Genomic DNA, 24609 nt, shown 5'->3' with positions numbered 1-24609 from the left:
CCAGGCTTGAAAACATTTGCTAACAAGTATCAAATGACTTTTAAGAAATGTATTCCAAGTTTGCAGGATCACCCAGCTTCACTAATGGAAGTGTCCAGTCTTGGAAAGCTTTAAATAATCAGGCCTATTGAGTCTACAGAGTTCCAGGATCTGTATAGCGATATCAGCCTGAGCTATATAGCCATATAGCACAGCTCGGGTGGTTGGGTTAATATGTCCAATATTTTGAGAATCTCTAGGCAGATAATACATTTGCAGTACTTGCAACTAAGTTGCAATATAGTAGGTGTTTCTGTGGTGTTAGAAAACCCAATAAAACCAGAGTTTCTCAAACTCTTTACCTTAACAGAACCCTTAAAATATTTTTCAGATTTTTGGGTAACTAATCTAAAACCAAAACAGGTCAACTGAAAAAGTACACCCTACATCGATGCCAGTGGAAAGAATGCCCCCTTTACAGATAGTTAAAAAGAGCTACTGTCATGCTACTGACAAACAATGGAGTCACCAATGTTTGGGAGGTCAGTGAGAGCCAAAGCTCAAGCAAACTCCAGCATTGTCTAAGGGAACCCTAGGGCTCCCACAGAACCATGGTTGAGAATGGCTGCTCTAGTACTTCAAGACTATTATGTCATGAGAACAGAACAACTAAAGCAAAATTAGGCTGGATTACAGGTTTCATTAGCATTGACATTGCTGTCTGTCCTAAAGCAAAGTAGCATGTCATGTTCTTTATGTAAGAGCTGCTTTTTGATGCTATAATCAGAAGAGGGGCAGCAGCTTCATGGAGGGCTAAATAAATCAGACAGCAGGGGTGATGTAAATGACTACTGCAAATTTAGTTGTAGCACCAAAATGAATTGTTAACCAGGCAATAAAAAAATCCCAGCAACACTTTGAAAAAAAAATACAAACGCTATTATTTTTAGTCTGTTATATTTAAGAAATACTGTAACACTTCATTAAATTCTGCAGCAAATGCATCTTAAAAAAACAAAACAAAACATAAAAGAGGTATTAATGGTCGAGAACGAGTTAATACTTTGTAGCAGATCTGACAATACAGCAGTTAAATAAAATAAGTGTCAGTTTGTTGTAACGCATTGTTGACAGTAAACAAGAAAACGTCTTTTTACTGGATGGAGATCGAGTGCGGGATCTCGGCATGTGGGAACACTGTTTTGTGGTTGCTATACTCTCTTTTTCTTTACAAAACCATTTGCCATGGGCTGCCTGTGTAAAAAAAATAGCAATATAATATTACTGTATTGACTTACATTACAATGTTTTACATATATGAAAGGATTTAGTTTTGTTTAAAGTTTACATTTACTATAATTATTTATTGTTACATAGTAGGCCAGGTTAAAAAAAAACATACCATCAAGTTCAACCACTAGGGAAATAAACATTTTCCTAATATAAAACCCTATGGACACTGTTGGTCCAGAGGAAGTAAAAAAAAAACCCTGGTGCAATTTGCTTTAACGGGAAAAAAAATTATGTCCTGATTCTATGAGGCAATCGGATGTTCCCTGGATCAACGGTCTCTGTTATCTTTACTTTAAAGCCTTAATACCCAGTTATATTCTCTGCTTCCAGAAAAACATCCAGCTTTTTCCTAAAGCAATCTATAGTAGTTGCTGAAACTACTTCCTGAGGGAGCTGATTCCACATTTTCACAGACCTTATAGTAAAGAATTGTAAGAAATAATATATTAATCTGTACCTTGTCAAAAATTGGATGAAGTGAATTGCTTTCCCTGTCTTTACTGCATACCTTTCCTACTGTTTGCTAGCTATGTAAAGTAATGCCTGCATAAGGTCACCTACTTGTTTAAATAAAAGAGATGATGGCTTACATCTTCTAGTAGATGGATTACATGATTGAATTATCGGAGAGCTCAACCATGGATTTTTAAATTAGCTATAGTAAACTTTTCATTCTATAAATCATAATAGTTTATTAAGAGTGAAGGTGGAATGCTCCAGTCACTATATTAACATAAGCCATATTACATCTTGTGTGTTTTCTCTGCCTGTTACACTTCTGTATTGACCTGTTGCAAGAAGACATTGCAACAACAAAAAGAAAGAAAAAGTGTGATACCAAAGTACATTCTCACCTTCTCGCAACAAAGCTCACTCTCTAGCCATCAATGATGCCACTTCTTTGTAAAATTAAATAGCATGCGTTTAGCATCTGTCTTTATCTTGGCTCCAGGAAAGAACTGTGCATGGGGGCAGAAAGGCATTTGTACCACAAACCAGTAATAATAAGATATGTTGGTTTGGTGGCCCTGAGTTCACCATTGAAACTTCTAGTAGAGGTAGCTAGCGGAACAGTGGTGCTATCTTTCCCCCTTTAAGACTTCTGGAAGACCCTTAAAGTCCTCCAGAATTGACCTTCTTGTCGGCTCTGTGGTGCCATGTGAGGGAATGCCTTTTACCTTACCATCCAGACACTGCAGCCCACTGAAATCTTTCCCTATTGTGAAAGGGCTAGGTGATTGTGTTGTTGCTCCCAAAAGTCCCCCATTCTCCCTTGCTTGACTCTGCTATTTCTTCTTAATGCCATGGCCTTTTTTTTGTACAAAACAGGTCTAACCTTTAGCGAGTAAAGATCTTCTTGAGGGTACATTCACATATGGCTTTTAGATTTTTAGAGAATTTTTTCACATAAATTGAAAACCTTAGAATGTTGTCATATTATATTCTGTTCTCTGTACTTATGAATAAAAATGTGTATACACGAGACTTTGAAATCAACAGTATATGAGATTGTGCTCCACAAAATAGAATCATGGTAAATATAATGTCCATTCTTGCACCAGGCCCTGAATAGCAGGAACTGACCTGCCAAATGCATAATATAGTATGTGTATAGTTACAATATTATCCATATAAACTTTGAGGCTGTAATTAAAACATAGTACCTCCTGAATTGCATTCATTCAGTATCACAGCAAGCATTGGACTTACTTGTTGTCTGATGAATTATTTTGCAAAACTGTTTTACTATCATTTGAAACTTTCTGGTTTTCAGAAACATCATAATCCCGTACATCATTTACTTCTTTAACTTGACCTGTTAGCACTTTCACGACAAACATCACTATGTACTGATGAGGAGAACAGAGACACAAAGTAAATAAGGAAAAGCATACTAAAATACACAATTTTTACACAGAAGTGCATATATAGGACTCCACATGACATTAGGATAGAACTCTGGGCTACAAGCTACTGGCAGGATTACCAGGTATTTCCTTTTACAGCCTAACAGCACACAGAAATAGACCGTTTTCGTTGGCAAGCTATAACACCAAGGTAACTTACATTCCGAAAATGTCAATATTTGAGTTTTTTATATCGTTCTCATCAACAAGTTAGATAAAATTGAATTCATTGTTTAGGAATCCAGATTTCTGAGATGTAATGTAGCACATCCATATGGTTCACAATACCAAAAAATAGTCAAAAACAATGATCACTCTATGGGTTATAGAGTTTTTAAAACTTTAAAAGATTTACATTAAAAATGCTACAGTGCTAAGTGCTACAATACTATGGTAGAAATAGCTATTCTAAAAGCTGTAAATACAGTATGACATTCTGTTGATAAGTGTACAGAAACTTGTTAAAGCTGAAATTTGGTTTATATATACTCTGGTTCCTCCTTCATCAACATGTTAATGAAATGTTTAAATAAACCTTTCTGTTTTTATGAATTACTTTATTTTAGACTATGTGGCCAAGAGTGTAACATGACCACCACAGTTGTGGTCACCTTAGTAAGATGGATTTTCTACCTTCTGGTAATAGTCTTATGCAGTTGACTATTTACATCTGAAACAGCTCAGGTTTGGGTGATGTTTCATTTACCCAATTGTGAGTCACACAAAGCAGATCCAAACAAATGAGTATCTAACAAAGTATTTCTGAAGTCAGCAAGACTTCTTTGTAAAGCAGAAACTCTTTTATTAAACAGAAGTCTCTCTGTTTCCTTTTTCCTCAAAACTAAATTGTAACATGTATGCTAATGAGCAGGCTAAACAGATAAATACCTGCAACTCTTAAACCTACCCTTGATTCCAACTCACCAAAATAGATTGAGGAAGCTTACTGCTCCTTTTTCATGCAGAACAAACACTGTGACCTGACATATGACTGATTCTCACATGCTGAAATCAACATTCATCATTACCAACCAAACACAAGACAAAACATTCATTGTTAAATTAGGGAATGCCTTCAATGTGGACCAAGGTACAGAGCCAGTTCCTCGTCGTTCCATCAACATCACTGGGCTTTAACAGGAACCATTTCAAGTTTTGACTCATTTACTGACTATACTTTAAGATTATGCAAACTGCCAAGAAGGGCCCAAGAGGTATTTAGAGTACAACTCTTGGTTAGGCACTTGGGTAATATTTCTTCTTACATTATCATCTTAAAATTGGTCTCTCGCTTCCTATTCAAAGAACTGTTCCTAATTAGTTTTGACAGGGAATATCCTATAACTATCTTCCATGTGTTCTAAGAACTAGGTGATCTGAAACTATAGTTGAAATTGTATATATGTATCCTGAGAGTTCACCCACCATGTATGTGTAGATATTTATTGAAAACATTGAAGCATTAGTTCTGTATTTGATGTACACTTAGTTTCTATCAATGGTATCTCACTTTCTTTTCTCAATAAAAAAAATTGTTATAAAATATTATTTGTCTACTATTTTTGTTGCTGTCTTGTGACCCTAAGCTAAAAGACATAGGACATTTTTTTTGTGTGGGCAACACAGCGTAATACCCACACTCACTCTTTGGCTGTGTTTAGCTTAAAGTTATAGATAACAAAGATTCTAAAATCTGTGTTAAGTCTGTTTCTAACAGCCAAGAAGCACCTACTATGTTTGTATATTGGAGGGTGCAAAGATCTGTTCTCAAAAAAAAAAAAAAAAAAAAAAGCTTTCAGGAAGATTTTCTATTTAATACTTTAAGATACAGAGATGAATGTGTTTTCGATTTGCATATGAGCTTGTTAAGAATATGTAAATAATGTAATGCGCAGTTCACTTAACATTTTAAGAGATGATTTTTCAGGGCGTGTAAGCAATAGTCACAAAGTTGCGCACTTACCATAAACCAATAAATATTCATGAGTGTCAGTGCAAATAGCAGAACATTAAAGAAGAAATAAAAAGGGATGTCTGGATTAGACTCAAGGCTGGAACAACATGTCACATAAAGCACTTTCATAGGAAACCAGTAAAGTCGGAACCAAAACCTGTAAGGACAGCAAGGTGTTACTATGTATAACTATACAAACAATAAATATATAGATAGATATTTAGCAGTGTGAGGTCACACATACATTACAAATAGCTTACCAGCTCACGCTAAACAGGACAGATCCAATGTCTGTAATGAAGCTGTTAACTCTGTGAAAGGTTCCGCCTCTTGTTTTGAAGTAGACGTTTAGTTTGGAAAATTCAAATATTATGTCATTAACATCATGGTGAAAAAGTACCAAAATCCCAACGTTATGGTACCTAAAAAATACAAGTGATAGTTTTTTGTTATTTCAAAAACATTATTTTAAAGTTTAAAACCTGACAAAAGCTTTTTTTTAGCTTTAGATAAAGTGGGGAAAGGCTTGACGTTTAGGCATTTTTATTGCTGTCTGTTTTCCCATTTGGGGAGATTCCCCCTTCTGTTTGTACTGGTGACCACTGTCACTGAAAATGAAAGTGATAGCAAATCCTCAGAGCAAGACGTAAGGAGATAAGGCAAAAAAAATGGAGGACTGCCAAATCTGCCTCTTGTTCATATTTCATGGGTCTGGTAAATCAGGTATAGAACTTACAGTTCATACAGTGGGCAACTGAAGAAGATATATTTCCTGCATACATGCATGGATAAGACCAGATATCAAAGAAGATACTGCTTAAACAGGCTGTACACCACACAATATTTTGAATAGAATGGACATTAGATTCAATAAATATCAAAACTAATGGAAATCAATTAAAAATTAGGGCATTCTATATCAAAATGTAATAGATCAATCCAACTTTTGGATGTCAGAGAGCACTGCCAGGTCAACGTCAGATGTGCTGTTTGATGGGTGTGTGGTGGTAATTTTGGAAAACTATGGATATTGGGAAGTTATTGATCATTTACCCAGTCTTCACCAGTGGCTCCTTATGGAGACCTTTGGATTAGATCTAAAACAACCTATATTATTGTAATATATTTTGTATATGGGGCAATCCTGCATTTTTTAGTTTGATAGTTCTCTCATTAAAAAGGGTTGTTAACAGGTCTTGTGATGCCAAAAGTATATTCCATTGGGGGCCACCATATTGACTCCCTGCCTAAATCTCCCCTTCCTTTCACCTTACCCCAATCTCAGAATTTCTAACTTCGAAATGTATGGTTATTGGATCCTCACCAAGTGGAAAGGAGCGTTTAGTCTTTGCACTGTGCTCCAGCATAATAATATATTTGTTGAAAAAGATAAACTGACAGAGGCAATTCAAATTTAGAGTGCCATCTTTTTGGGCCAAAATGTTTTGCAAATCCCAGTTTCAGGAACTTAGCTTTATCTCAGGACCACAAACTCCACTCTTTACTTATGGTCAGTGATGCCCCTAATCATAGAAACAGCCTAATATTTAGAGGCAGACTGAGCTTATACTTGCATAAGACTCATGGCCCATAAAGTGCTCTATAGGATAATTAAAGGTATGTCGAGTATTCGTTAAGAAAAAAGGAAAGGGAAGGTCATTTGAAAGGCATCCATTATTCAAAGTTATAATAGAAAAAAACCTAGCTTTATTATTTAATATTGTTACATGCATAAAACAGTAATATGTACAACTTACAAAAACATACAGTACAAATAGATAATATCACACTTTGATTGATATTGCTATGTTTGTATGAAAAAGAAAACGGTTTCCTTTCCCGACGTGTTTAGCCCAGAGTGCATCCTTAGGGGATATGGGAAACCAATAGCAAGAATTGTGAATATCTCAGTGTGTTCAATTCATTAAAAACAATGAACTTGTGTTGTTGAAAAATGATTGCTTGCCTTGGGATAATTGATCAAATTGTTTTGTTACTTCCTAGAGATGTTAACACTACAATAACACCTTGTCTGTAGATCTAGGTAGTATGGAAAATCAACAAAGGGAACAATCCTGAAAGTTGTAACCATGCAGGACACACCAAAAATGTGTCTGTTACTTCCAAAATCCTTTATAGATGGAACAGGTCCAGAAAGATAAAATCATCCCAAACGCAGCAAACCAACATTAGCTAATTATGGGAACAGCTGTTCCCATGAATAAATAAATTGAGGGTATCACTATGCCTCTCACAATTAACCACTAGTGAAAGAAAATATAAAATGTGTGATCACTTTTTCTCCTCGGTATTTCATAGTTGCACAGGGCAGAATAACAAAAAATGTTCCACTAACCTTCCCTTACTTCTTGTTCTTCTTGAGTACCCTATTGTTACACAACATGACTTCTAATGATCTTGGAGCACATACAGACAAAACTTCCTTATTAGAGACTGGCACACAACAGTGGTCAAGGATTCAAACCTGCACTATTTACAGCAGCTGTATGTACCACAAAGCACTGTGTTGCCGTGCTTTGTGGTGTAGCTCAGTACGCTGGAGAAGATGTGTTGGAGTGCTATTTATATTTCTATTCATTATTGTTATGTGTGCTATAATTTGTGCAAATATGTGAATGGGCCTTTGTCATCAAGTGCCCATTTTACAGGAAAGTTTTGTTTTAGACTAGAGGCAAGTCCTACTTAAATGCAATTCCACGTAGACCTGTCCTGTCTAGAGATCTGAAATTTGTTTTTAAAGTAGTCCTAAAACAGGCATTTAAACTATATACACAATAATGATTCACAATAGGGAGGACTGCACCTTTCAGCTGCTGGGCCACATTGCACAAAAACAGCAGAATTGTAAAAATTGTACATGGCTACATACTTGCTGACAATATAATTTGACACCGTTTGTCTAGTTGTGTCTGAATAAAGCAATCATGTCAATAAGTATCAAAATGCAAAACCTTCATACCTGGAAAACAAACAAGTGAATACTTACATGTTCCACAGCCCATGCTACTAGAACATCACTAAGTCCAAACCAACAGTTTTGCTGGGGTTTAATCTCCAGGGTCCCTAGCAGTGTTCAATGGTTGCCTCCCAGTTCACCTAAAATCCTTAGCTGAAGCCCAGAGAGAAGTGTTTAGTGGTTCCTACTTCTGACTTCAGTACCCAATACTGATCACCGTAATGACAAGCGAGTCAGACAAAGGAACTAGAGATGAGCGAATATCTCGAAAATTCGATTCAGTCGGTTCGCCGAATTTTCTGAAAAGATTTGCTTCGATCTGAATTTATTTGCAGCGAATCGCGTTAAAAAAGATATTTCCGGTTATTTCTGCTATTTCGCGGTTGCCGTGCAGTACTTCTACTATGTATTCTTAGATAGAGTTTCTCTATCTAAGAATACAGGGCACTAAAGGGAATGAATTGGGACAAGTCCCCATTCATTCCTTGTAGTGCCCAGAGATTGTAGTAGAACTGCAGAGGTCATCTGCAGTTAAGTTTTGCCACTGTGACGTCACATGGGAAACTGAACTGCAGTCCTCTGCAGTTCCACTACAATGTCCAGGAATTACAGGTGATGAATGGGAACCTGTCCCCATTCATCACCTATAGTGCTCTGTATTCTTAGATAGTGAAACTCTATCTAAGAATACATAGTGCAGCGCTGCAACAGCAATTGCGGTTGCCGTGCTGTGCTTCTACTACGTATTCTTAGATAGAGTTTCTCTATCTAAGAATACAGGGCACTACAGGTGATGAATGGGGACAAGTCCCCATTCATCCCCTGTAGTGCTGTGTATTTTTAGATAGTGAAACTCTAAGAATACATAGAACAGCGCTGCAAGAGCCATCGCTCATGCCGTGCTGTGATTTTACTATGTATTCTTAGATAGAGTTTCTCTATCTAAGAATACAGGGCACTAAAGGGGATGAATGGGGACAGGTTCCCATTCATCACCTGTAATTCCTGGACATTGTAGTGGAACTGCAGAGGACTGCAGTTTAGTTTCCCATGTGACGTCACAGTGGCAAAACTGAACTGCTGATGACCTCTGCAGTTCTACTACAATGTCCAGGCACTACAAGGGATGAATAGGGACTTGTCCCCTTTCATCACCTGTAGTGCCCTGTATTCTTAGATAGAGAGACTCCATCAAAGTATACGTAGTAGAAGCACAGCATAGCAACCGCGATTGCTGTTGCAGCGCTGCACTGTATTGGATAGATTTTCACTATCTAAGAATACAGGGCACTACAGGTGATGAATGGGGACAAGTCCCTATTCATCCCCTGTAGTGCCCAAAGATTGTAGTGGAATCTATAAAGTCCTTAGACGTGCAGCCGCCATTTCAGGAAAAATTGCGATTCGTTACCACGAATCGCAAGGAAATTCGGATCGAATCTAATTTTTCCTGAAATTCGGATTGAGTTCCACTTCGTCAGCTTTGATTCGCTCATCTCTAAAAGGAACCACTGAAAAATGCAAGGGAGCAAGCAGACCATCACAGCAGGAAGTGTCAGTTTACAGGTAAACAAAGGGGCATTTTGGTGGTATGAACTTTATAAAAGGTAAGTTTACCCTTGCTTTCGGGTATGGAATCCTCAGCCACTTTAAGGTTTTGTGGTTCTTCACTCGGATCTCATATCATTACTGAGTTTTGTTGTGAGGTGTAGGTCCGAGGAAGGAACCGCTGGACACTGTGAGGGACCCAGGAGATCAACACTATGGGAAGTATTGTTTTTCCTCATGAATATTATCACAAGAAATGGTAAAAGTAAGTATTTACTTGCTTCTTTGGCTCCAAGTATGGCTATTTTGAAACTTTATATTAGGGTTGTTTTCTTTTTTTTTTTTTCAAAGCTGATAAGTCTTTTTTTCATTTAAAAGTCTGGTACACCACTTGGAAGTTATTTATAACTTTTGGGAATTCTGTTGGTGTGGTATCTGTTTTGAGTTCCTGGGTCTGCTCCTGTGAATGTTTTAATCTGTTCCCATACTACCTGTTGTTTTGAAACAACAGGGAGAGTGAAACATGAAATGGTAGAACAGTAGAGACATAAAACTCCCAGGTCCATCATAAAATGAGTTTTAAGAAACTAGGGCTGACTCATGGGTCGACCTATTCTCTAGATCGCTCTGAAGAAAACTATAAAGGATACATTTGAATTACTACAAATGTGACATTTTACTTACCTGAAAGCATAAGAGAAAACTATTAGAGTAAAAGTGACTAAATGGTGCAGAATCATGACAACAGAGTCTTTTCTCCATGCATCCATATACAGGGTTGCATATACTGAGTGTGCATAGAAACTGCCTTGGACCAGATACAAAAGGGCAATTTCTGTGGGAACATCTGCTTCTGACGTCCAACCTAGGATCCACCAAAATAAAAAATAAAAAATAAAAAAGTAACTAAAACATAGAGTTAATACTCTGAGGATCATGTTATATTCAAAAAGTGGAGTTTGTGTATAATAGTCACTGGCCAGAGATTAGCTAGAATTTTTCCAAAGAAGGTTGGAAAATTAACTCATAAACTTACCTTCCTTTTGCTACCCTGTCATTCTGTTCAGCCACCTGTAGTGAAAGGAAAGCCCTGTGTAAGATATGAGTTCCCAAAGTTGTAGCTTACACAGGGCTATAGGCTACGTGTGTGACAGTGCTAACTGGGCCAAGACGAACACTTGGAGCTAGTCACATACTCACCCATACAAAGAAAGGGGACGAAAAATGTAAATTTATGCTGGGAAGGGGTAGAAAATTAAAGCAAACCTGTTGCTTTGCTCATAATGGGCTTGTAATTGTGTATGTAATGTAGGCACTGCCTATTGCAGCAGAAAGCCAGTCAGTGTTAATGGGGGATCATGCTGCAACCAAAGTCTGATTTTTGGTGAATGGGCTAAGGTTGGGTTGGAACCTAGACTGTGTTTTTATTAAAAAAAATACACCTGTCATATAACACATAGGCAGAGGCCTGACCCTTCTATGTATGGCCAGCCTAAAGTTAAACTGTGCCTAGACTACGGAACCTAAAGTTTTAATAATTTAAATAAGCACTAAAAGCATTGAGCTCTTTTTTACCTCCATAGATATAGGCATCAGAAATTGATCTCCAAAGTTCACAACAGCACTGAAATAGTAGCTCTTTTCCTATTACATTTCTTTTTCACCCGAATCTTTTCCATGGTTATGAATAAAAACAATTTTTATAAATTCTATGTAGAAAGCAAATGGAAACAAGGTGTAGGCAAGAGTCATCTTCTACTCTCTAAAGATATGGGTCTGCTCACATAAAAACTTTACTAAAGGAGTTCATATAGGTTGCACATAGTAAAAGGGTTTATATTGGTAAAATTATTTTGAACATCTATTGAGGGTAGCTACATTGAATGAAGATCTGAAATTACACTAGAATACTGATCCTACACTTTAATAGTATTTGTGAATTTAAATATATGGTAATTGTTAACTCTTTTTATAAAACAGGGAATCTAACATTTCGTTAAACATTCCCTGGTGGAAATCAATAACTGCTAATTAAATATTAGTGTTGTTGCTCTCAGTCATCCTATAACAAGTACAAAAAAACAACAATGGAAGTATCACCAAGAATTATTTAAATATTAAAAAATGAAAATGACTAATTATATTTTATTGTATATTGGTATCTTCGATATGTTCAATATATCTTTACACGTACCACGGAAGGCAGAGGGTGGATCATGAAAGAAATTGTGCTTGGTAAAGAAAAGAAGGTATGAGCAATAGGACCACGATGCACAGTAGAAAAGGAATTTCCAGGCACTCTCTGGAACTTTTTCCGCTTCCTTTGGCCGCAATCGGCACCATTTACTAAATGGCTGTAAGGAGAAGCAGAAACACAAACTATGGGTTGTAAGACAGAAAACACATAAAAGGTACAGTTAACAAGAAGATCTGCTTGAAACAGTATTGTGCATTAAGAAGGCTTTTGTGCTAAAATCACAATACACATGAGGCTTCAGAAAGCTTTGAATGCATTAAGAATTGCTCTACAGTGATTAATTAGGACACGTCATGCTTCACAATGACTGCGGTCATCTGTGCCAAGAAATCTGACAGTATCTACACACAACTGTTCTGGAATGGAATGAAATGGAGTCTTCCCACTGACTGGATAATGTCATTGAATAACCCTACTAAAAGAACCAGAGCTATAAAAATACCCCCCTAGTCAAGATGTGTCAATGAACATTTATATTTTGTGAGGCTGGAAATACGCAGTCTGTGGGATCGTTTCTGCTGTCAGCTTGCAATGTTTAGGACGGGAGGTAATCGTACCTCTTGTATCTCTCGGCAGTTTTCCTGTACTATTCTTTGGAGTCTAAGTTTAGGATTAAGCTATCAGGAGATATAAACAAGGAGCATTCCAGTACTCTTCATACAGAATATACTCTACAAAAGGATCTACATAATACAACATGCGCTGTATACTCCATTTACTATATAGATAGTCCCAGCAAACAGATTAGACAAAGTTCAATGACATTTAAAGTGGAACTAAAGTTAAAAATCTGTGAGCAGGCACATTCTTCATTGTTGAAAGGACAAATGATGTCAGTTTTGCATTAAAACAAACTTACCTGCCTGTTCCCGATTTTTTTTCTCGATAACTTGTAGCTGACTTTTTTACCCAGTCCTCTTCTGGGTTCAGGATCTTCAGTCATCTTGATTGGTCAGCCCAGAATGATGTATATTCTGTCCATGTGCACAGGAATTCATTCTTTCCTAGCAGCCAGCTATGCCAGGATTGTACACTGGATTGTACCGTGGAACAGGCAGATAAGTTTGTATTATTGCAGAAGGGGCATCATCTATATTTTCTGTAATAAAGACTCTGCCTGATCTGAGTTTTTTATTTGTTACCTTGTTTTTCCCACTTCAATTTAGTGCATTATTATCAAGTATTTATAACAAAGCAACAACATATTACGCAGCACTTTACAGGGTCCATAAGTCACTAGAGGAGATCACAATCTAATATACCATAGTGTACCCCACACAATCATGGGGGGAACATACAAATTCCAGAAAATAGCCAATATGTTTTACACGTGTGGCATAGATATACATGTTAAAAGAGTTCTGTAAACAATGGGCTTTTTTTTCAGTATTGTATTAGCATGGACACAATGCTAAACATAAAAAGTTAGAATAAAACCCAAAAGAAAAATGCAATATTTCATATTAACCTAAAATAAGAAAAAACTATTTAACCTTGTATTTTTTTTAATTTCTGATTATAATATATACCAGAATTGTATTGTATTAGCATAGACACAATGGTAAACATAAAAAGTAAGAATAAAACCCAAAGGAAAAATGCAAATATTTCATATTAACCTAAAATAAGAAAAAAAACTATTTAACCTCCCTAGAGGTAACCTCGAGTGTGACTCAGGGTAGAAAAAAGTTGCTGAAAGCTGTAACCCCGAGTCACACTCGGCTAGGTAAACCTATGGAAGGTAATGATAAATACAGCTTACAGTGCTTACCTAATCCGCCGGCGTCCCGCGTCGTCCATCGCCTCGATCTCTGTGTTCTTTCTTCTTCCTCCAGCCGGCTTCTGCACCCGATGAGTCACCGGGGGAGTTCCCAGTGACGTTGATGCGTGTGTACGTTGCTGGAGGGGCAGGGCGGGAAATTCAAAAACCATTTGTATTGCATTCAATGCAAAATAACTGTATTGAATGCAATACATCATATTTATATGTGTAAAATCAGTACATTGTTTTCAAGAACATTTATTTTACAGTATATATATTAGTATGAGTATATTATGTATTTTTTTATTTAAAAAAAAATATATTTTTTTAAATATATAGATTTTTTAATTTATGCTTTTTGTGTTTCAAACTTTATTATACCCATACTATTATACTGTAAAATAATTTTTCATGAAAAACAATGTACCGCTTTTAGAAGGATAAAACTGGAAAGAAATGAACCGCTAGGGAGGTTAACTTTGTTTTTTTTTTAATTTCTGATTATAATATAAAAAAGAATTGTAGTGTATTAGCATGAACACAATGCTAAACATAACAAGTAAGATTTAATTTAAAAGGAAAAAAATGCAATTATTTCATATTAGCCTAAAATATAAAAAACAAGTTAACATTGTATTTTTTTTTTTATTTATGATATTATATAACTGAATATAATATTTAAAAAATCACTATACATTTCCTTTACACTGCAAATGTATCCTTTGTTGTTGTACTGAAGGCTGGATTTTCCTGCATACCAGTTCCAGTTAATCCTTCTAATTCATAATAGCATTTTACTGTTTATATCACCAATCACCAGCAAGTTACTACTATTATTTCAATCCTGTTTTACAACTGATAAAGATTTATGTGGTTTTAGGAACTGTTCCCCTTCTTTTTAGATACAGTTAGAGAAGAAGTTGGGACGAAGGAAAAAGAAAAGGAAATGTGGATTCATATTCAAAACAAACCCCACTATTGTTATAAATGAAAAATATAAATTGTTAAAGGATGTAGGGGGAAAGTCTCATGAATTATTGCTGTGCTTTACACACTTGAATCTGACAGCCTACGCTAACACTGCATACATCCTGCTAACAACTGTGGTATGACTCCGCTATAAGCTGCTTCAAGCCTGCTTAGCATATGCACTTGGAAAGCCTGTGCTGAGTGTGTCAGGACAATGGAGTTACAGTTTCCTCACAAACAATTTGTAAGCACAAAAAATCAGCTCAAATTATTCCTATTCAAGAATCAGGCACCAACAGGATTCTAATTCTCTATATTGGCCACACTTTCACCTTGAAGTGTATTTTTTCACTTTTCAAACCAAACAGAAACATAGTGATGCATATAATATTATTCAATACTATTTTTATATTTGGGTGTGGTATGAACATGTTAAAGCTTAAAAAAAAAAGAAAGGGTTACAAAACAATCAAACACGTAGTTCACCGATAGTTCACTTCAGCAGAGAAATAACTTTCCTTAGAGAATGAGGAGTGCACTATGCATGTGTAGGATAGGTGAGAAAATTTTTACTTAGAAAGTATAGGACTCTTTACTTTGGATCGATTTTTTTCTACACAGAATTTAGATACGTTCAGAGTAAACTGGTCACCTTTAAATAGCAATGAATGTAGCAGGGAATTATCATACATCTTCTACAAAGAACTAGTTCATTGGTTGTTGAAGGGTTGGTGGTCAGTGGGAGTTCAGAACTGGCGGTAAAACTTTCCCTCACGGCAACCAGAAAAGTACATCATCATTGGTGTCATGGAGGAATCCGTTTCAGTGGGAGTTCAAGTTCTCCGCCATTAGTTTCAGTGCCATTGGGATGCATATCTAATCATAGGTGTCATTGGGAGGAACAGTCTTCCATCATTGGTTTTGCTGGGAGGTATTATTCCCAATTGTTAATTGTCATTATCAATGGGAGGAATCATGTCCTAATGTGGTGCCAACAGGCCTGTAATTTGTCCATTTATTACTGTGTATGCTATAACACAAGCAACTTATAGCTTACAGGGGGCTTTATTTCACTCTCAATGGCTAAATGGAGCAGCAGGGTAGCAAAAGAGAAAACTGATCTAGAATGCATTAATATGAACTTGAGGGAAGAAGAGATTCATTTAAAGGGATTGCTTGTAATATGCTTTGGCAGTTCTGGACATCTGTAGGCTACCTAATATAGTATAGATAGCAGTGCCTAACTCAGAAATTTTTTAAAGCCGGGTGGGAAGAAATTGTAGGCGGGTGGAAGCCCATGATTGTGACCCAACGCTTCAGTAACCACACAAAAACAGCCGGGTGGTTGCTGAAAAGTGCCGGGTGGTGTGCCCAGCTAAAATGGGCTGGGGAGCACACTGAGATAGAATGAAAGAAACTTTAAACGTGATACATATTTGTGCTGGAAATGCTAACTGGCTTATGAAAATACCAGCTGCTTGTCTGTTTGTATACTTTTCTGCTTACGGAACACATCATCTGTCAGTTGTCCAGGCCAAAACTAATTGTTCTGAGTTAGTGATTTAGAACGTATTGAAGACATTAAAAAAGCACATCAACCAGATTAAAAAAAAAATTTACAAAGAAAGGTCAGGAATGATAACCACCATTTTCTACGCAAGTTTTATTCTTTACTGACCTTTTATAACTTTACCTCAGGTGTAAGGAAACTGAAATAAAGGACAAAATTTACTGGACACTTTTTAGAGTAGTGGGTGAAAAATACACTGGTTTTCACCTTGTAAACATTTATAAATATTCCCATTTCTCAGCACAGGCAGGTGGAACAAGGCATGCAAAAAGTATGCAAACCTACAATGTGTCCAAAATTGTATCAACATGATAATGACATTATTACATAAAACCTTTGGTTCTTCTATATGTATCTTTTTTCGGACTAAGGCTGGGTCTACACAGACGTTTTTAAAAATGCAGGTAAACGTTCCTTTTGCGTTTTTATGCACTTTTATTAGCGTTTTAAAGCTTGCCTTTAAAATGCTGGAAAACGTTTATGCCGCTGTTTTTCACATCCATGTCCATGTATACTAAGCCTAAGTGATTTCATCAGTGGAGGTCGCTCCAGGAAATTGAAAACAGGAAGTTGCAGTAACACCTACATGTGAGAAAGACTTACATTGAAAGAATATAATGAATAAATAGGATGGGTCAAGGCGAGTTCATCCAAGTAGAAAAAGGTTAGATGATGTTGAACTTCCTTCAGCCAGGAAAAGAGGCAGAGTTTATATAACTTGCTGCAGCTTGTAATGCACAGTATGAGAAGCACATAGTGTGCAGTGAGATCAAATTAGGCAAATTTAATACAGGAAAAAAGACTGTAAAAATGTGCAAGACTAAATTGATAATTTATCCTCCACCTTTTAAGCACACACAACTAAAATCACATTAAATGTCTATAAATGGGGACTTTTTTCTGGTATATTTCAATCAATTCCATCACTAGTATTAGCCTGGGTTGATAAACAAATGTGTGTATTATAAAAGAAGTGACATTCAGTAAGCATTCTGTGGTGGAGACTCAATCACTACTAAAAAAACGTGGACCTGGAAGATGATCACTCTGTTGAAGCAATCTACTGATTGTAAAATAAAGCGCAACCAGGATAAATTTCACAAGAGAAGATTGCACATATTTATATTACACCCAATGCATTGAAAAACCAGTCCATCTAGTGTAATAATTTAGTTGCTAATGGCAAAACACATATGACTCATCCTCTAACATAAGTCATTTTCCAGATTCTTTCTACAAGAAGTAACTATGCTTTGTAATATCTGAAGTGTAAATATGTTTTCATATACATTTGGAATAATATTGAATTTTATTTGTGGAGGTTCTTATTTATCCAGGTCATTGTAAACTGTATCTAGTAGTAGTTAGGTAAATTCAACAGGACTTGTTCTTGTAATGTTAAAAAATGTCTTCAACATCAAAAGGAAACGTTTTAGCTCTAGTACTAGCAACTACTGAACTTTAACACTAATAAAGACACTAATAAAGGTCCATGCTACTTCTGTGTACAATAATGTTTGTCTGCTACATAGACATATAATTTTACCCTTTCAGGGAATGAGTACAGGGATACATAAAACCCCTTACTCATTCCCTTAAAGAGTTACAATATGTGTAAAAAATTTTTTAAAGGTTATCCCAATGACAGGATGATTCCCTCGGCTGCAATCATGACATGAGCACAGCCATGGGACTCCTGGCAATGAGGGATCACAGGGCACTAGGGGTTAAATGAGGACAAGGCTCTCCATTCACCTCTAGTGCTTTTTGATTGGATGAGGTTTTCCATTTCCTAGTCATTCAGCACTAGACTTGAATGGGGAGACTTGTCCCATTTCATCTCTAGTGCTCAGTAATTGGCTGAGAAATAGGAAACCCTGATGACAGCTCAAGTATCATCAGGATTTCCCTTTCCTCAGCCAATCAGGGAGCAGAGCAATCAGCGGAGCTCTGCTATGCTTACAGCTCAGCTCCCCTGATTACTCCTGCAGCCCTAGAGGAGCTGTAGTGTGTGCTACAGATACAGAACACATGTCACAACACAATGTTAAGATTTACAACACAAAAATAATTGTTTTCACAACAATGTAAAATAGGAAGATGGTAAATAGATCCTAAGGATAAAAGCACTGGAGATTGCAGGCTAAAAACCTAAAGTTAGCAATGGCACCTGCCATATTTCTATATTCACAAGTTCCCTTTAAGGCAGACCTACCACCTTACAAAACATTAAACTGAACAGCTATGAAATGGACAAGTCACCAAGCCTGGGTTATGTCAAAGAGTTTAGGATTGTACAGATCAACACACAAAAAAAGATAGTATAGAGAGAGAGGCTAGGTACACACGTTTTAGTCACGTTTAGACAAAAGACTGAAAGATGCATGAATGAGTGCTGTACATACAGCGCCGTTCTGTTCTATGGAGAGAGGATGGGAGAGAACAAGCAAGCGGCACCCCGCTGTGCACTCTTCACTTGTATTACGATCTATCATGGATTCGCCAGGACAGATCTATGAACCACGAGGTGATTATGCGATGAGAATCATCTGACATGTGTAGGAAGAATTAGTTTCTGACCAAAGAGACTGGTACATCTGAGCTGTGAGAAGACAAAGGACCAAACAAGGAATTAAAGCACATCTTCTGCTAAAACCAGTTTTTATATGTAGATCAAAACATATCTTTAACGATTAAAATTAAACTTAGTTTTCCTTTTCCCTGTCTTCCATGCCATGGGGTCGCCTTTCGTTTGAGTAGTGTCCTGTGAATTGCAGAACAGTCAAAATATCGTCTAGTGGACTGGAGTGTGTTCATGACATTTGGCCTGCACTGCTTTTCACGGGACTCTACAATCCCTGTGGTGGAAAAACACTGCATCATCAGAAAAATTCCATTTTAAAACTAAGTCTTATCAATGTAAAAAGCTCCATTATCGGCAGACCTTGCTAAATTTTCTTTAAAGACATTCTTGAATTTTCGGTTTCACTGTACAGACCTATCAGTGCTTTTACAGGTATACATACCTCAGTGTTCTCCCCCGCCTCTTTAAGCCGGGTGCACCACCACTTTTTATGTTACCACCTGGTTGTTTTTGGGTGGTCACTAATGAGTTGGGTCTCAATACAGGGGCTGCCATCTGCCTACAATTTCTTCTCATCCGGCTTAAAAAATTCTGGGTTGAACACTGTACCTACATGGATCCTAGTGGTGTAGAGATAAGGATTGCAGAGGTCTCAATTGAGAATAGGTTCCTTACTCCAGAGAGTCTTTAGGGGTGTACTGTTGTGCACAGAATATGCAGAAGAGATCTTCTAACATTGGCTTCCCATTCCTGGCTCGAAATTAGATGTATACCTTCCACATTGTGACCCATTGGTCTGTAGATATGCCACACATGGTTCCACTTCTCTTGCTCTTTTCTCTTTTTCTCTCTTTTATTATTTGCTAAGTGCCTAACTTTGTTAAGGTACTCAACATCTCCTATTCTAATATGTGCATTTGTAAAGCTCCTTTTTTTAGCCCTGCCTTTTAGCTATGCATAGTTTTGCCGCAATGCATCCCACTTCTTTAACCTCTTATAAACTATTCTCAAAGGCTAACATCTCTGCTAATGCGTTAGGTCCTCATAGGAATACATGACTGTTTAAGGGCTGTGGCATATTAACAGTGCAAAAGGAGTAATCCAAAATATTAAGTAATTTCAGATGGAGCAAAAAAAGCCAATGAAAAATGACAGCAAAGGCAAAAGGGAGAGTAGTGTTTGCTGACACAACAGTTATTAGTCATAAGGGCCAATGTTTTTGGTCTTTGATAAACGGTTGCAGGTTGCCTTTAACATCAGTTTGAGATATTAATCAGAAATCATTGATGAGTTCATTTGATCTGCTCCAGCCTGTGATGCATTGCCATGGTCTTTTATTAAGGGGAGATGCAGTTGTTGTGTGAACAAAAGTCCATCAACACAGGCCCCAACTTCCCTAACCTACACATAACCATAGGCAGCACCAAAGTATTTCTTAGCACAGAGGCCTACTATAATTCATATTTGCCACTGCTAAAGCTGAAATTGAACTATAAACTACACAAGAAAAGCGTAATCTTTTTAACATGTGGGAACACTTCAATTAACTTTCAGGTCTTCAGGGAACCCCTTCTATAGTTTCTATATCTGCAGCTCAGAGTATATACATTGCTGCCCAGTGCTGGCTGATTGCTCAAAGAACCCTTAGCAAACTCCTAGTTAGGAAACACTGACATAGAGACTTAAAAAAAAAAAAACATTTTTATATGCTGCTATTAAATGGCATATCCCCCAAACATAATGGAATCATAAAGCAGTGTACAAACTAACAGTTTTTGCAAGTGGTTTTACTGCCCCAAAGCGCTTGCAAAAAATGGTTAATATTGAACCGAACTGGTCTATTCGTTATTGTTTAGGAGGCGGCGGTGCTGCCGCAGGCTTTTTGGATGCTACATGATGCTTCGCGTTGGCTCAGAGGTCAGTGATCTGGCCTTTGCAGTCCCAGGTCTAAATCTCAGCCATGACACTATCTGCATGGAGTTTGCAGGTTCTCCGTGTTTGCGTGGGTTTCCTCCCACATCCCAAAAACATGTAGTTAGGTTAATTAGCTTACCCCAAAATTGACCTTAGACTGTACTAAAGACATAAGACTATGGTAGGGACATTAGATTGTGACATGACTATGGACTTTGTACAGCGCTGCGTAATCTGTTGGTGCAATATAAATACTGTGTAGTACAAGTAATAATAAATGCTTCCAGGTGTGGCTTGTGGGCTCTGCCGCCTTTATAGACTAGAATTGGTGCCTCTTGCAAATGCTTATGAAACACTTGTGCAAGCATTTGCAAGTGGTTTTTACTGTGGTTTCAATTCACAAAAAAAAAAAAACCCGAAGAACAAAAAGTAACTGCTCTGTCAGGCTTTTACAGCTACTTTTGCAGTGACAGGCTGTTACCGCTCCTGGGCTCCTAACAGTAGGTGCCTGAGGGCGATAGATGAAATACCACCAGTCTGAACATGCTCTAAGTATATCTTGTCAAATACACAAGTGATCAAAATAATTATATAGACTATGCTTTTTCTAAGTCATGTTGGTACCACTGAGGAATCCACGTTGCTATGGAGACACAGAAGGATGTCAGCCATTCTGCTGGTAACTATTCTGCAGCTGCAGACATCCAGCTAAATTTCATATCTAGTTTCTTATCTCTAAGGGTGCAACACTGATAATCTGGACTTCCTTTGCATCTTGTTAGTCTTCCTTTTGTGTTTTGGCATGTTTGTCTTGATCAGTTTACTGATAAACAACCTGGGTGTGAACCCATGTGCAGTGCATATGTCTGAAACCAAATGCACTGATGCACTGCAGGAAATATATAGATTACCAGTTCTGCATTCTTTACCTTTTTTTTATGTCACCTAGTCAGCCTGTCAATAGTAAACTTTATGTTTAGGGTGACAATGCCCATTTATGTTACCGTATCTATGGAGGAGCAAAACTGTCCCTCTATGCTGCTCTCCTGATTTGTACTACAAACACCTTCCCTGCTATTTCCATTACCTAGTGGTGTGGTCGGCGGGTGGGGGTTCACAGAGAATACCTTCGAAAGAAGATTTTTTGAGATCCATGTAGTTGGAGAAAATGTACTTAGTGTGAAAATTGAAAACGTTTGCAGCCACTACATTTAAGGGCTGATAAGTTGCAATATATAATAGAATTATAATATATAGCACTTTAAACACGTGTTAGAGCTAAACACCAGCCTTGCCTTCAGTCTTGCACAGTTGTACAGACTTCTTTCCTGTTTTGAAATTGCATACTTGAAAGTTTCTCACAGTGTGCATTAGAAGCTGCAGTTAGACAGAGCCTCCAGCATTTCTTTGCTGCAAGACATCCAGCATCATTTAACCCTTCTGTTCAGATTTACTGCCTTTCATCTGCCCATTTTATTCATTTAATATTCTTTCAGTTGTTGAGGCTCAGCATCACACATGGACATTACCATAATTTTCTGCTTGCATAGTTTTTGCTAGACCCTCCATCCTGCTATGATTTACCTGCATTGGATAGGGATGCACAGATACCCAATGATGATGTCATTGGGTCTAAAATAAGATTTATTTTAAACTTAAAATGAAACATCATCCACAGTAACTATTTTCACATTGCTGTTACTGATGTGTATAAAGCATGAAGTTTTTAAAAAGTAAAATGTCTAAAACCAAGTACTTGTCTAATAATATATAGGATTGTATATAATAGAAGACGTAGATAGGATAAAATGTAGATTTTTTTAAACAATATTGTCTAAACCCAATAAAACTTTATTATATCTGGTAGTAACTTTACCCATAACCCTTTGTACACTTTCTTGTGTCTGTTGAATTATTTGGGAACAGTGGTGGTTGACATGTCTAGCTAGGTATGTGCCTAAACATTGGTTGATGCTATGGGAACATTTGAAAGTTGCATTTTATAGCTATTATAGTGGCTAATTCTGTATCTATAAATAGTGGGCAGTAATTAAAAGCAATCAGATATGATGTTTTTCATGTCAATCAGTTGTCCTAGGCTAGGGGGCCTTTAGCCCACTAAAGGGAAAAAAGTTTTTGTTGGTGGCCTTTAGAAAGATTTTTTTAATGATTCAAAACTTAGAGAAAGTGATGAGTCTTATGTGTCCAGCTGTCTCCTATTTCCTCCATATTACAGTAGAGGGATTGAAAGGAACTTGTGTTGCTATTGTGATGGTCATACAGCTGCTGCCCTCCTCCTTTATGCCTACTCTGTTCCAGGCACATGGCCCAACATACCCATTGAAAATGGTATTACTGACCTGGAAGATCCATTTGGTAGTCGCTATTCGAAGACCTGTCCATGCCAGCGCACACACAATCACGCAAAGCATCTCAATCCAGGTGAATTTGGCATGTGCTTGTAATGTTTTCCAAGAAGATGTCAGGCCACAGTCTTTACATTCTTTCAGGGCACCAAAAAAACATTCCCCACTTTTGATGAGAAGGTCCACATACCCCAAAGAGGAAGGAATCTGGATGCTTTGTATTTTATGCTCCTGCTCCATGATGGGCACAGTCAGATGCAATTGATGCTTAAATTTAGCACCCCGCAGACACCTAGGTTTTTCTTTTTTTGGGAAATCTGCTCCAATTTAGCTTGGCACATTAATAAATGGCAGCAGGAAATGATTCAAGTCATCCATAAAAACCTACCCATCCATTAGGAGATTGCACAGGCACCAGACACCCTTTGGCAAGCCTTCATCTGATGACCCCTGTAAAACATGCAGATGGAAAGAAAGGACTGCTACCTCTCTATGGCCTTATCTCTGTGGATGTGGTATACAGGGCAGTGATGCAGGATGTGGTCACACAGGGGGTGCACAGGGGGTGATGTACAGGGGAAAGATGGGGGGGGGGAGACGAGTCTAGGAGCCCCAAGTCTTCTCTCTCTTGCTGGAGAATAAGGGAGGGGGGCAGCTGGTGCAGTGAATTTCTTTTCTGCTTCTGATTGGAAGAATCCAGTGTAGCAAGGCAGGTTCTAGCAGGGAGGAGAGGCTGCAGATGGCAATCAGATCTGTAGAAGAAATCTGAGCACACCGGCTAGCCTGGCACCATGTGGGTATGTTGCACTGAAGACACTGGCACATCCAGTCCTAGGTACGCACCGACACAGCCTGTCTGCAGAATAAGAGCAGTCAGCGTTATATATTCAGAGCACGTTTGAATGAAGGGGAGGGGACAGCAGAGAAGGAATGTCCTCCAGCCAATCACAGTCCGGAGACAGGAGGGACTGAGCACATGTGATGTGAGATCCTACAAGAGGCACCACTGACCAGCAGATAAGTGTGACAGGGGCTGATTTGTCTGCTGTGATCACACACATCCCATTGTTATACTGTACTCATAAATAATATCAGTGTATCATAAACACTTGTCATTTGTTTAAATATTGATAATAATAATATTCATTTTTTATTGTGTTGCAATTCAGTGATGCTGATTACCTGCAGCCTCATTGGAGTTGCATCCCACATGTCTACAGGTGTTGGGTGCATTGAATTTACATGGTGGGTTTCCTACAATAGCAGACCATGCTTACATAATGTATGTCAGAATGGCTACTTGTAGCCAGTATTGGAAGCCTGTGTGATTGGTTGTCAATCCTGAAGCATGATGGGGAGACAGGAGCTGGATCAATGACCATATGCACAGTGCAATCTGCTGTATATTTCCATATTTTAGTATCCTTATTACATTACATGTTCAAGCTGGCCACCTGCGTCAAGGTGATTCCTCTCTGGTCAGTCCCTGCTGTAGTTGCTGTGTAAGGGGGGATAGATCACCGTGTATA

At 37.7% G+C, this 24609-nt stretch overlaps 1 protein-coding gene across 1 annotated transcript; it reads right to left on the bottom strand.

The window, feature by feature from the left end:
• Positions 1 to 919: 919 nt before the first annotated feature.
• On the bottom strand, positions 920 to 23945 carry CERS1 (ceramide synthase 1). Its single transcript, XM_072404639.1, has 7 exons — positions 23075 to 23945; positions 11853 to 12012; positions 10343 to 10523; positions 5394 to 5555; positions 5143 to 5290; positions 2983 to 3122; positions 920 to 1233 (listed from the first exon to the last, which is right to left on the bottom strand). The coding sequence occupies exons 1-7, from the start codon at positions 23318 to 23320 to the stop codon at positions 1191 to 1193; spliced, it is 1080 nt and encodes a 359-aa protein (XP_072260740.1). The 5' UTR covers positions 23321 to 23945; the 3' UTR covers positions 920 to 1190.
• Positions 23946 to 24609: the final 664 nt, after the last annotated feature.

Source organism: Pyxicephalus adspersus, chromosome 3, assembly GCF_032062135.1.
Source record: "Pyxicephalus adspersus chromosome 3, UCB_Pads_2.0, whole genome shotgun sequence".
NCBI lineage: Eukaryota > Metazoa > Chordata > Amphibia > Anura > Pyxicephalidae > Pyxicephalus > Pyxicephalus adspersus.
The sequence above is the reverse complement of the archived record's forward strand: the minus strand, read 5'-3'. Positions and strand labels throughout refer to the sequence as shown.

What these genes read in the sequence shown, in the direction of transcription:
- CERS1 (XM_072404639.1), bottom strand. Translation starts at nt 23,320, where the DNA reads ATGGAGCAGGAGCATAAAATACAAAGCATCCAGATTCCTTCCTCTTTG. An exon ending in TGAATATTTATTGGTTTATG is followed by an intron (nt 3,123 to 5,142) that starts GTAAGTGCGCAA and finishes TCTCCTCATCAG; the next exon opens with TACATAGTGATGTTTGTCGT. An exon ending in AATAATTCATCAGACAACAA is followed by an intron (nt 1,234 to 2,982) that starts GTAAGTCCAATG and finishes TTTTTTACACAG; the next exon opens with GCAGCCCATGGCAAATGGTT.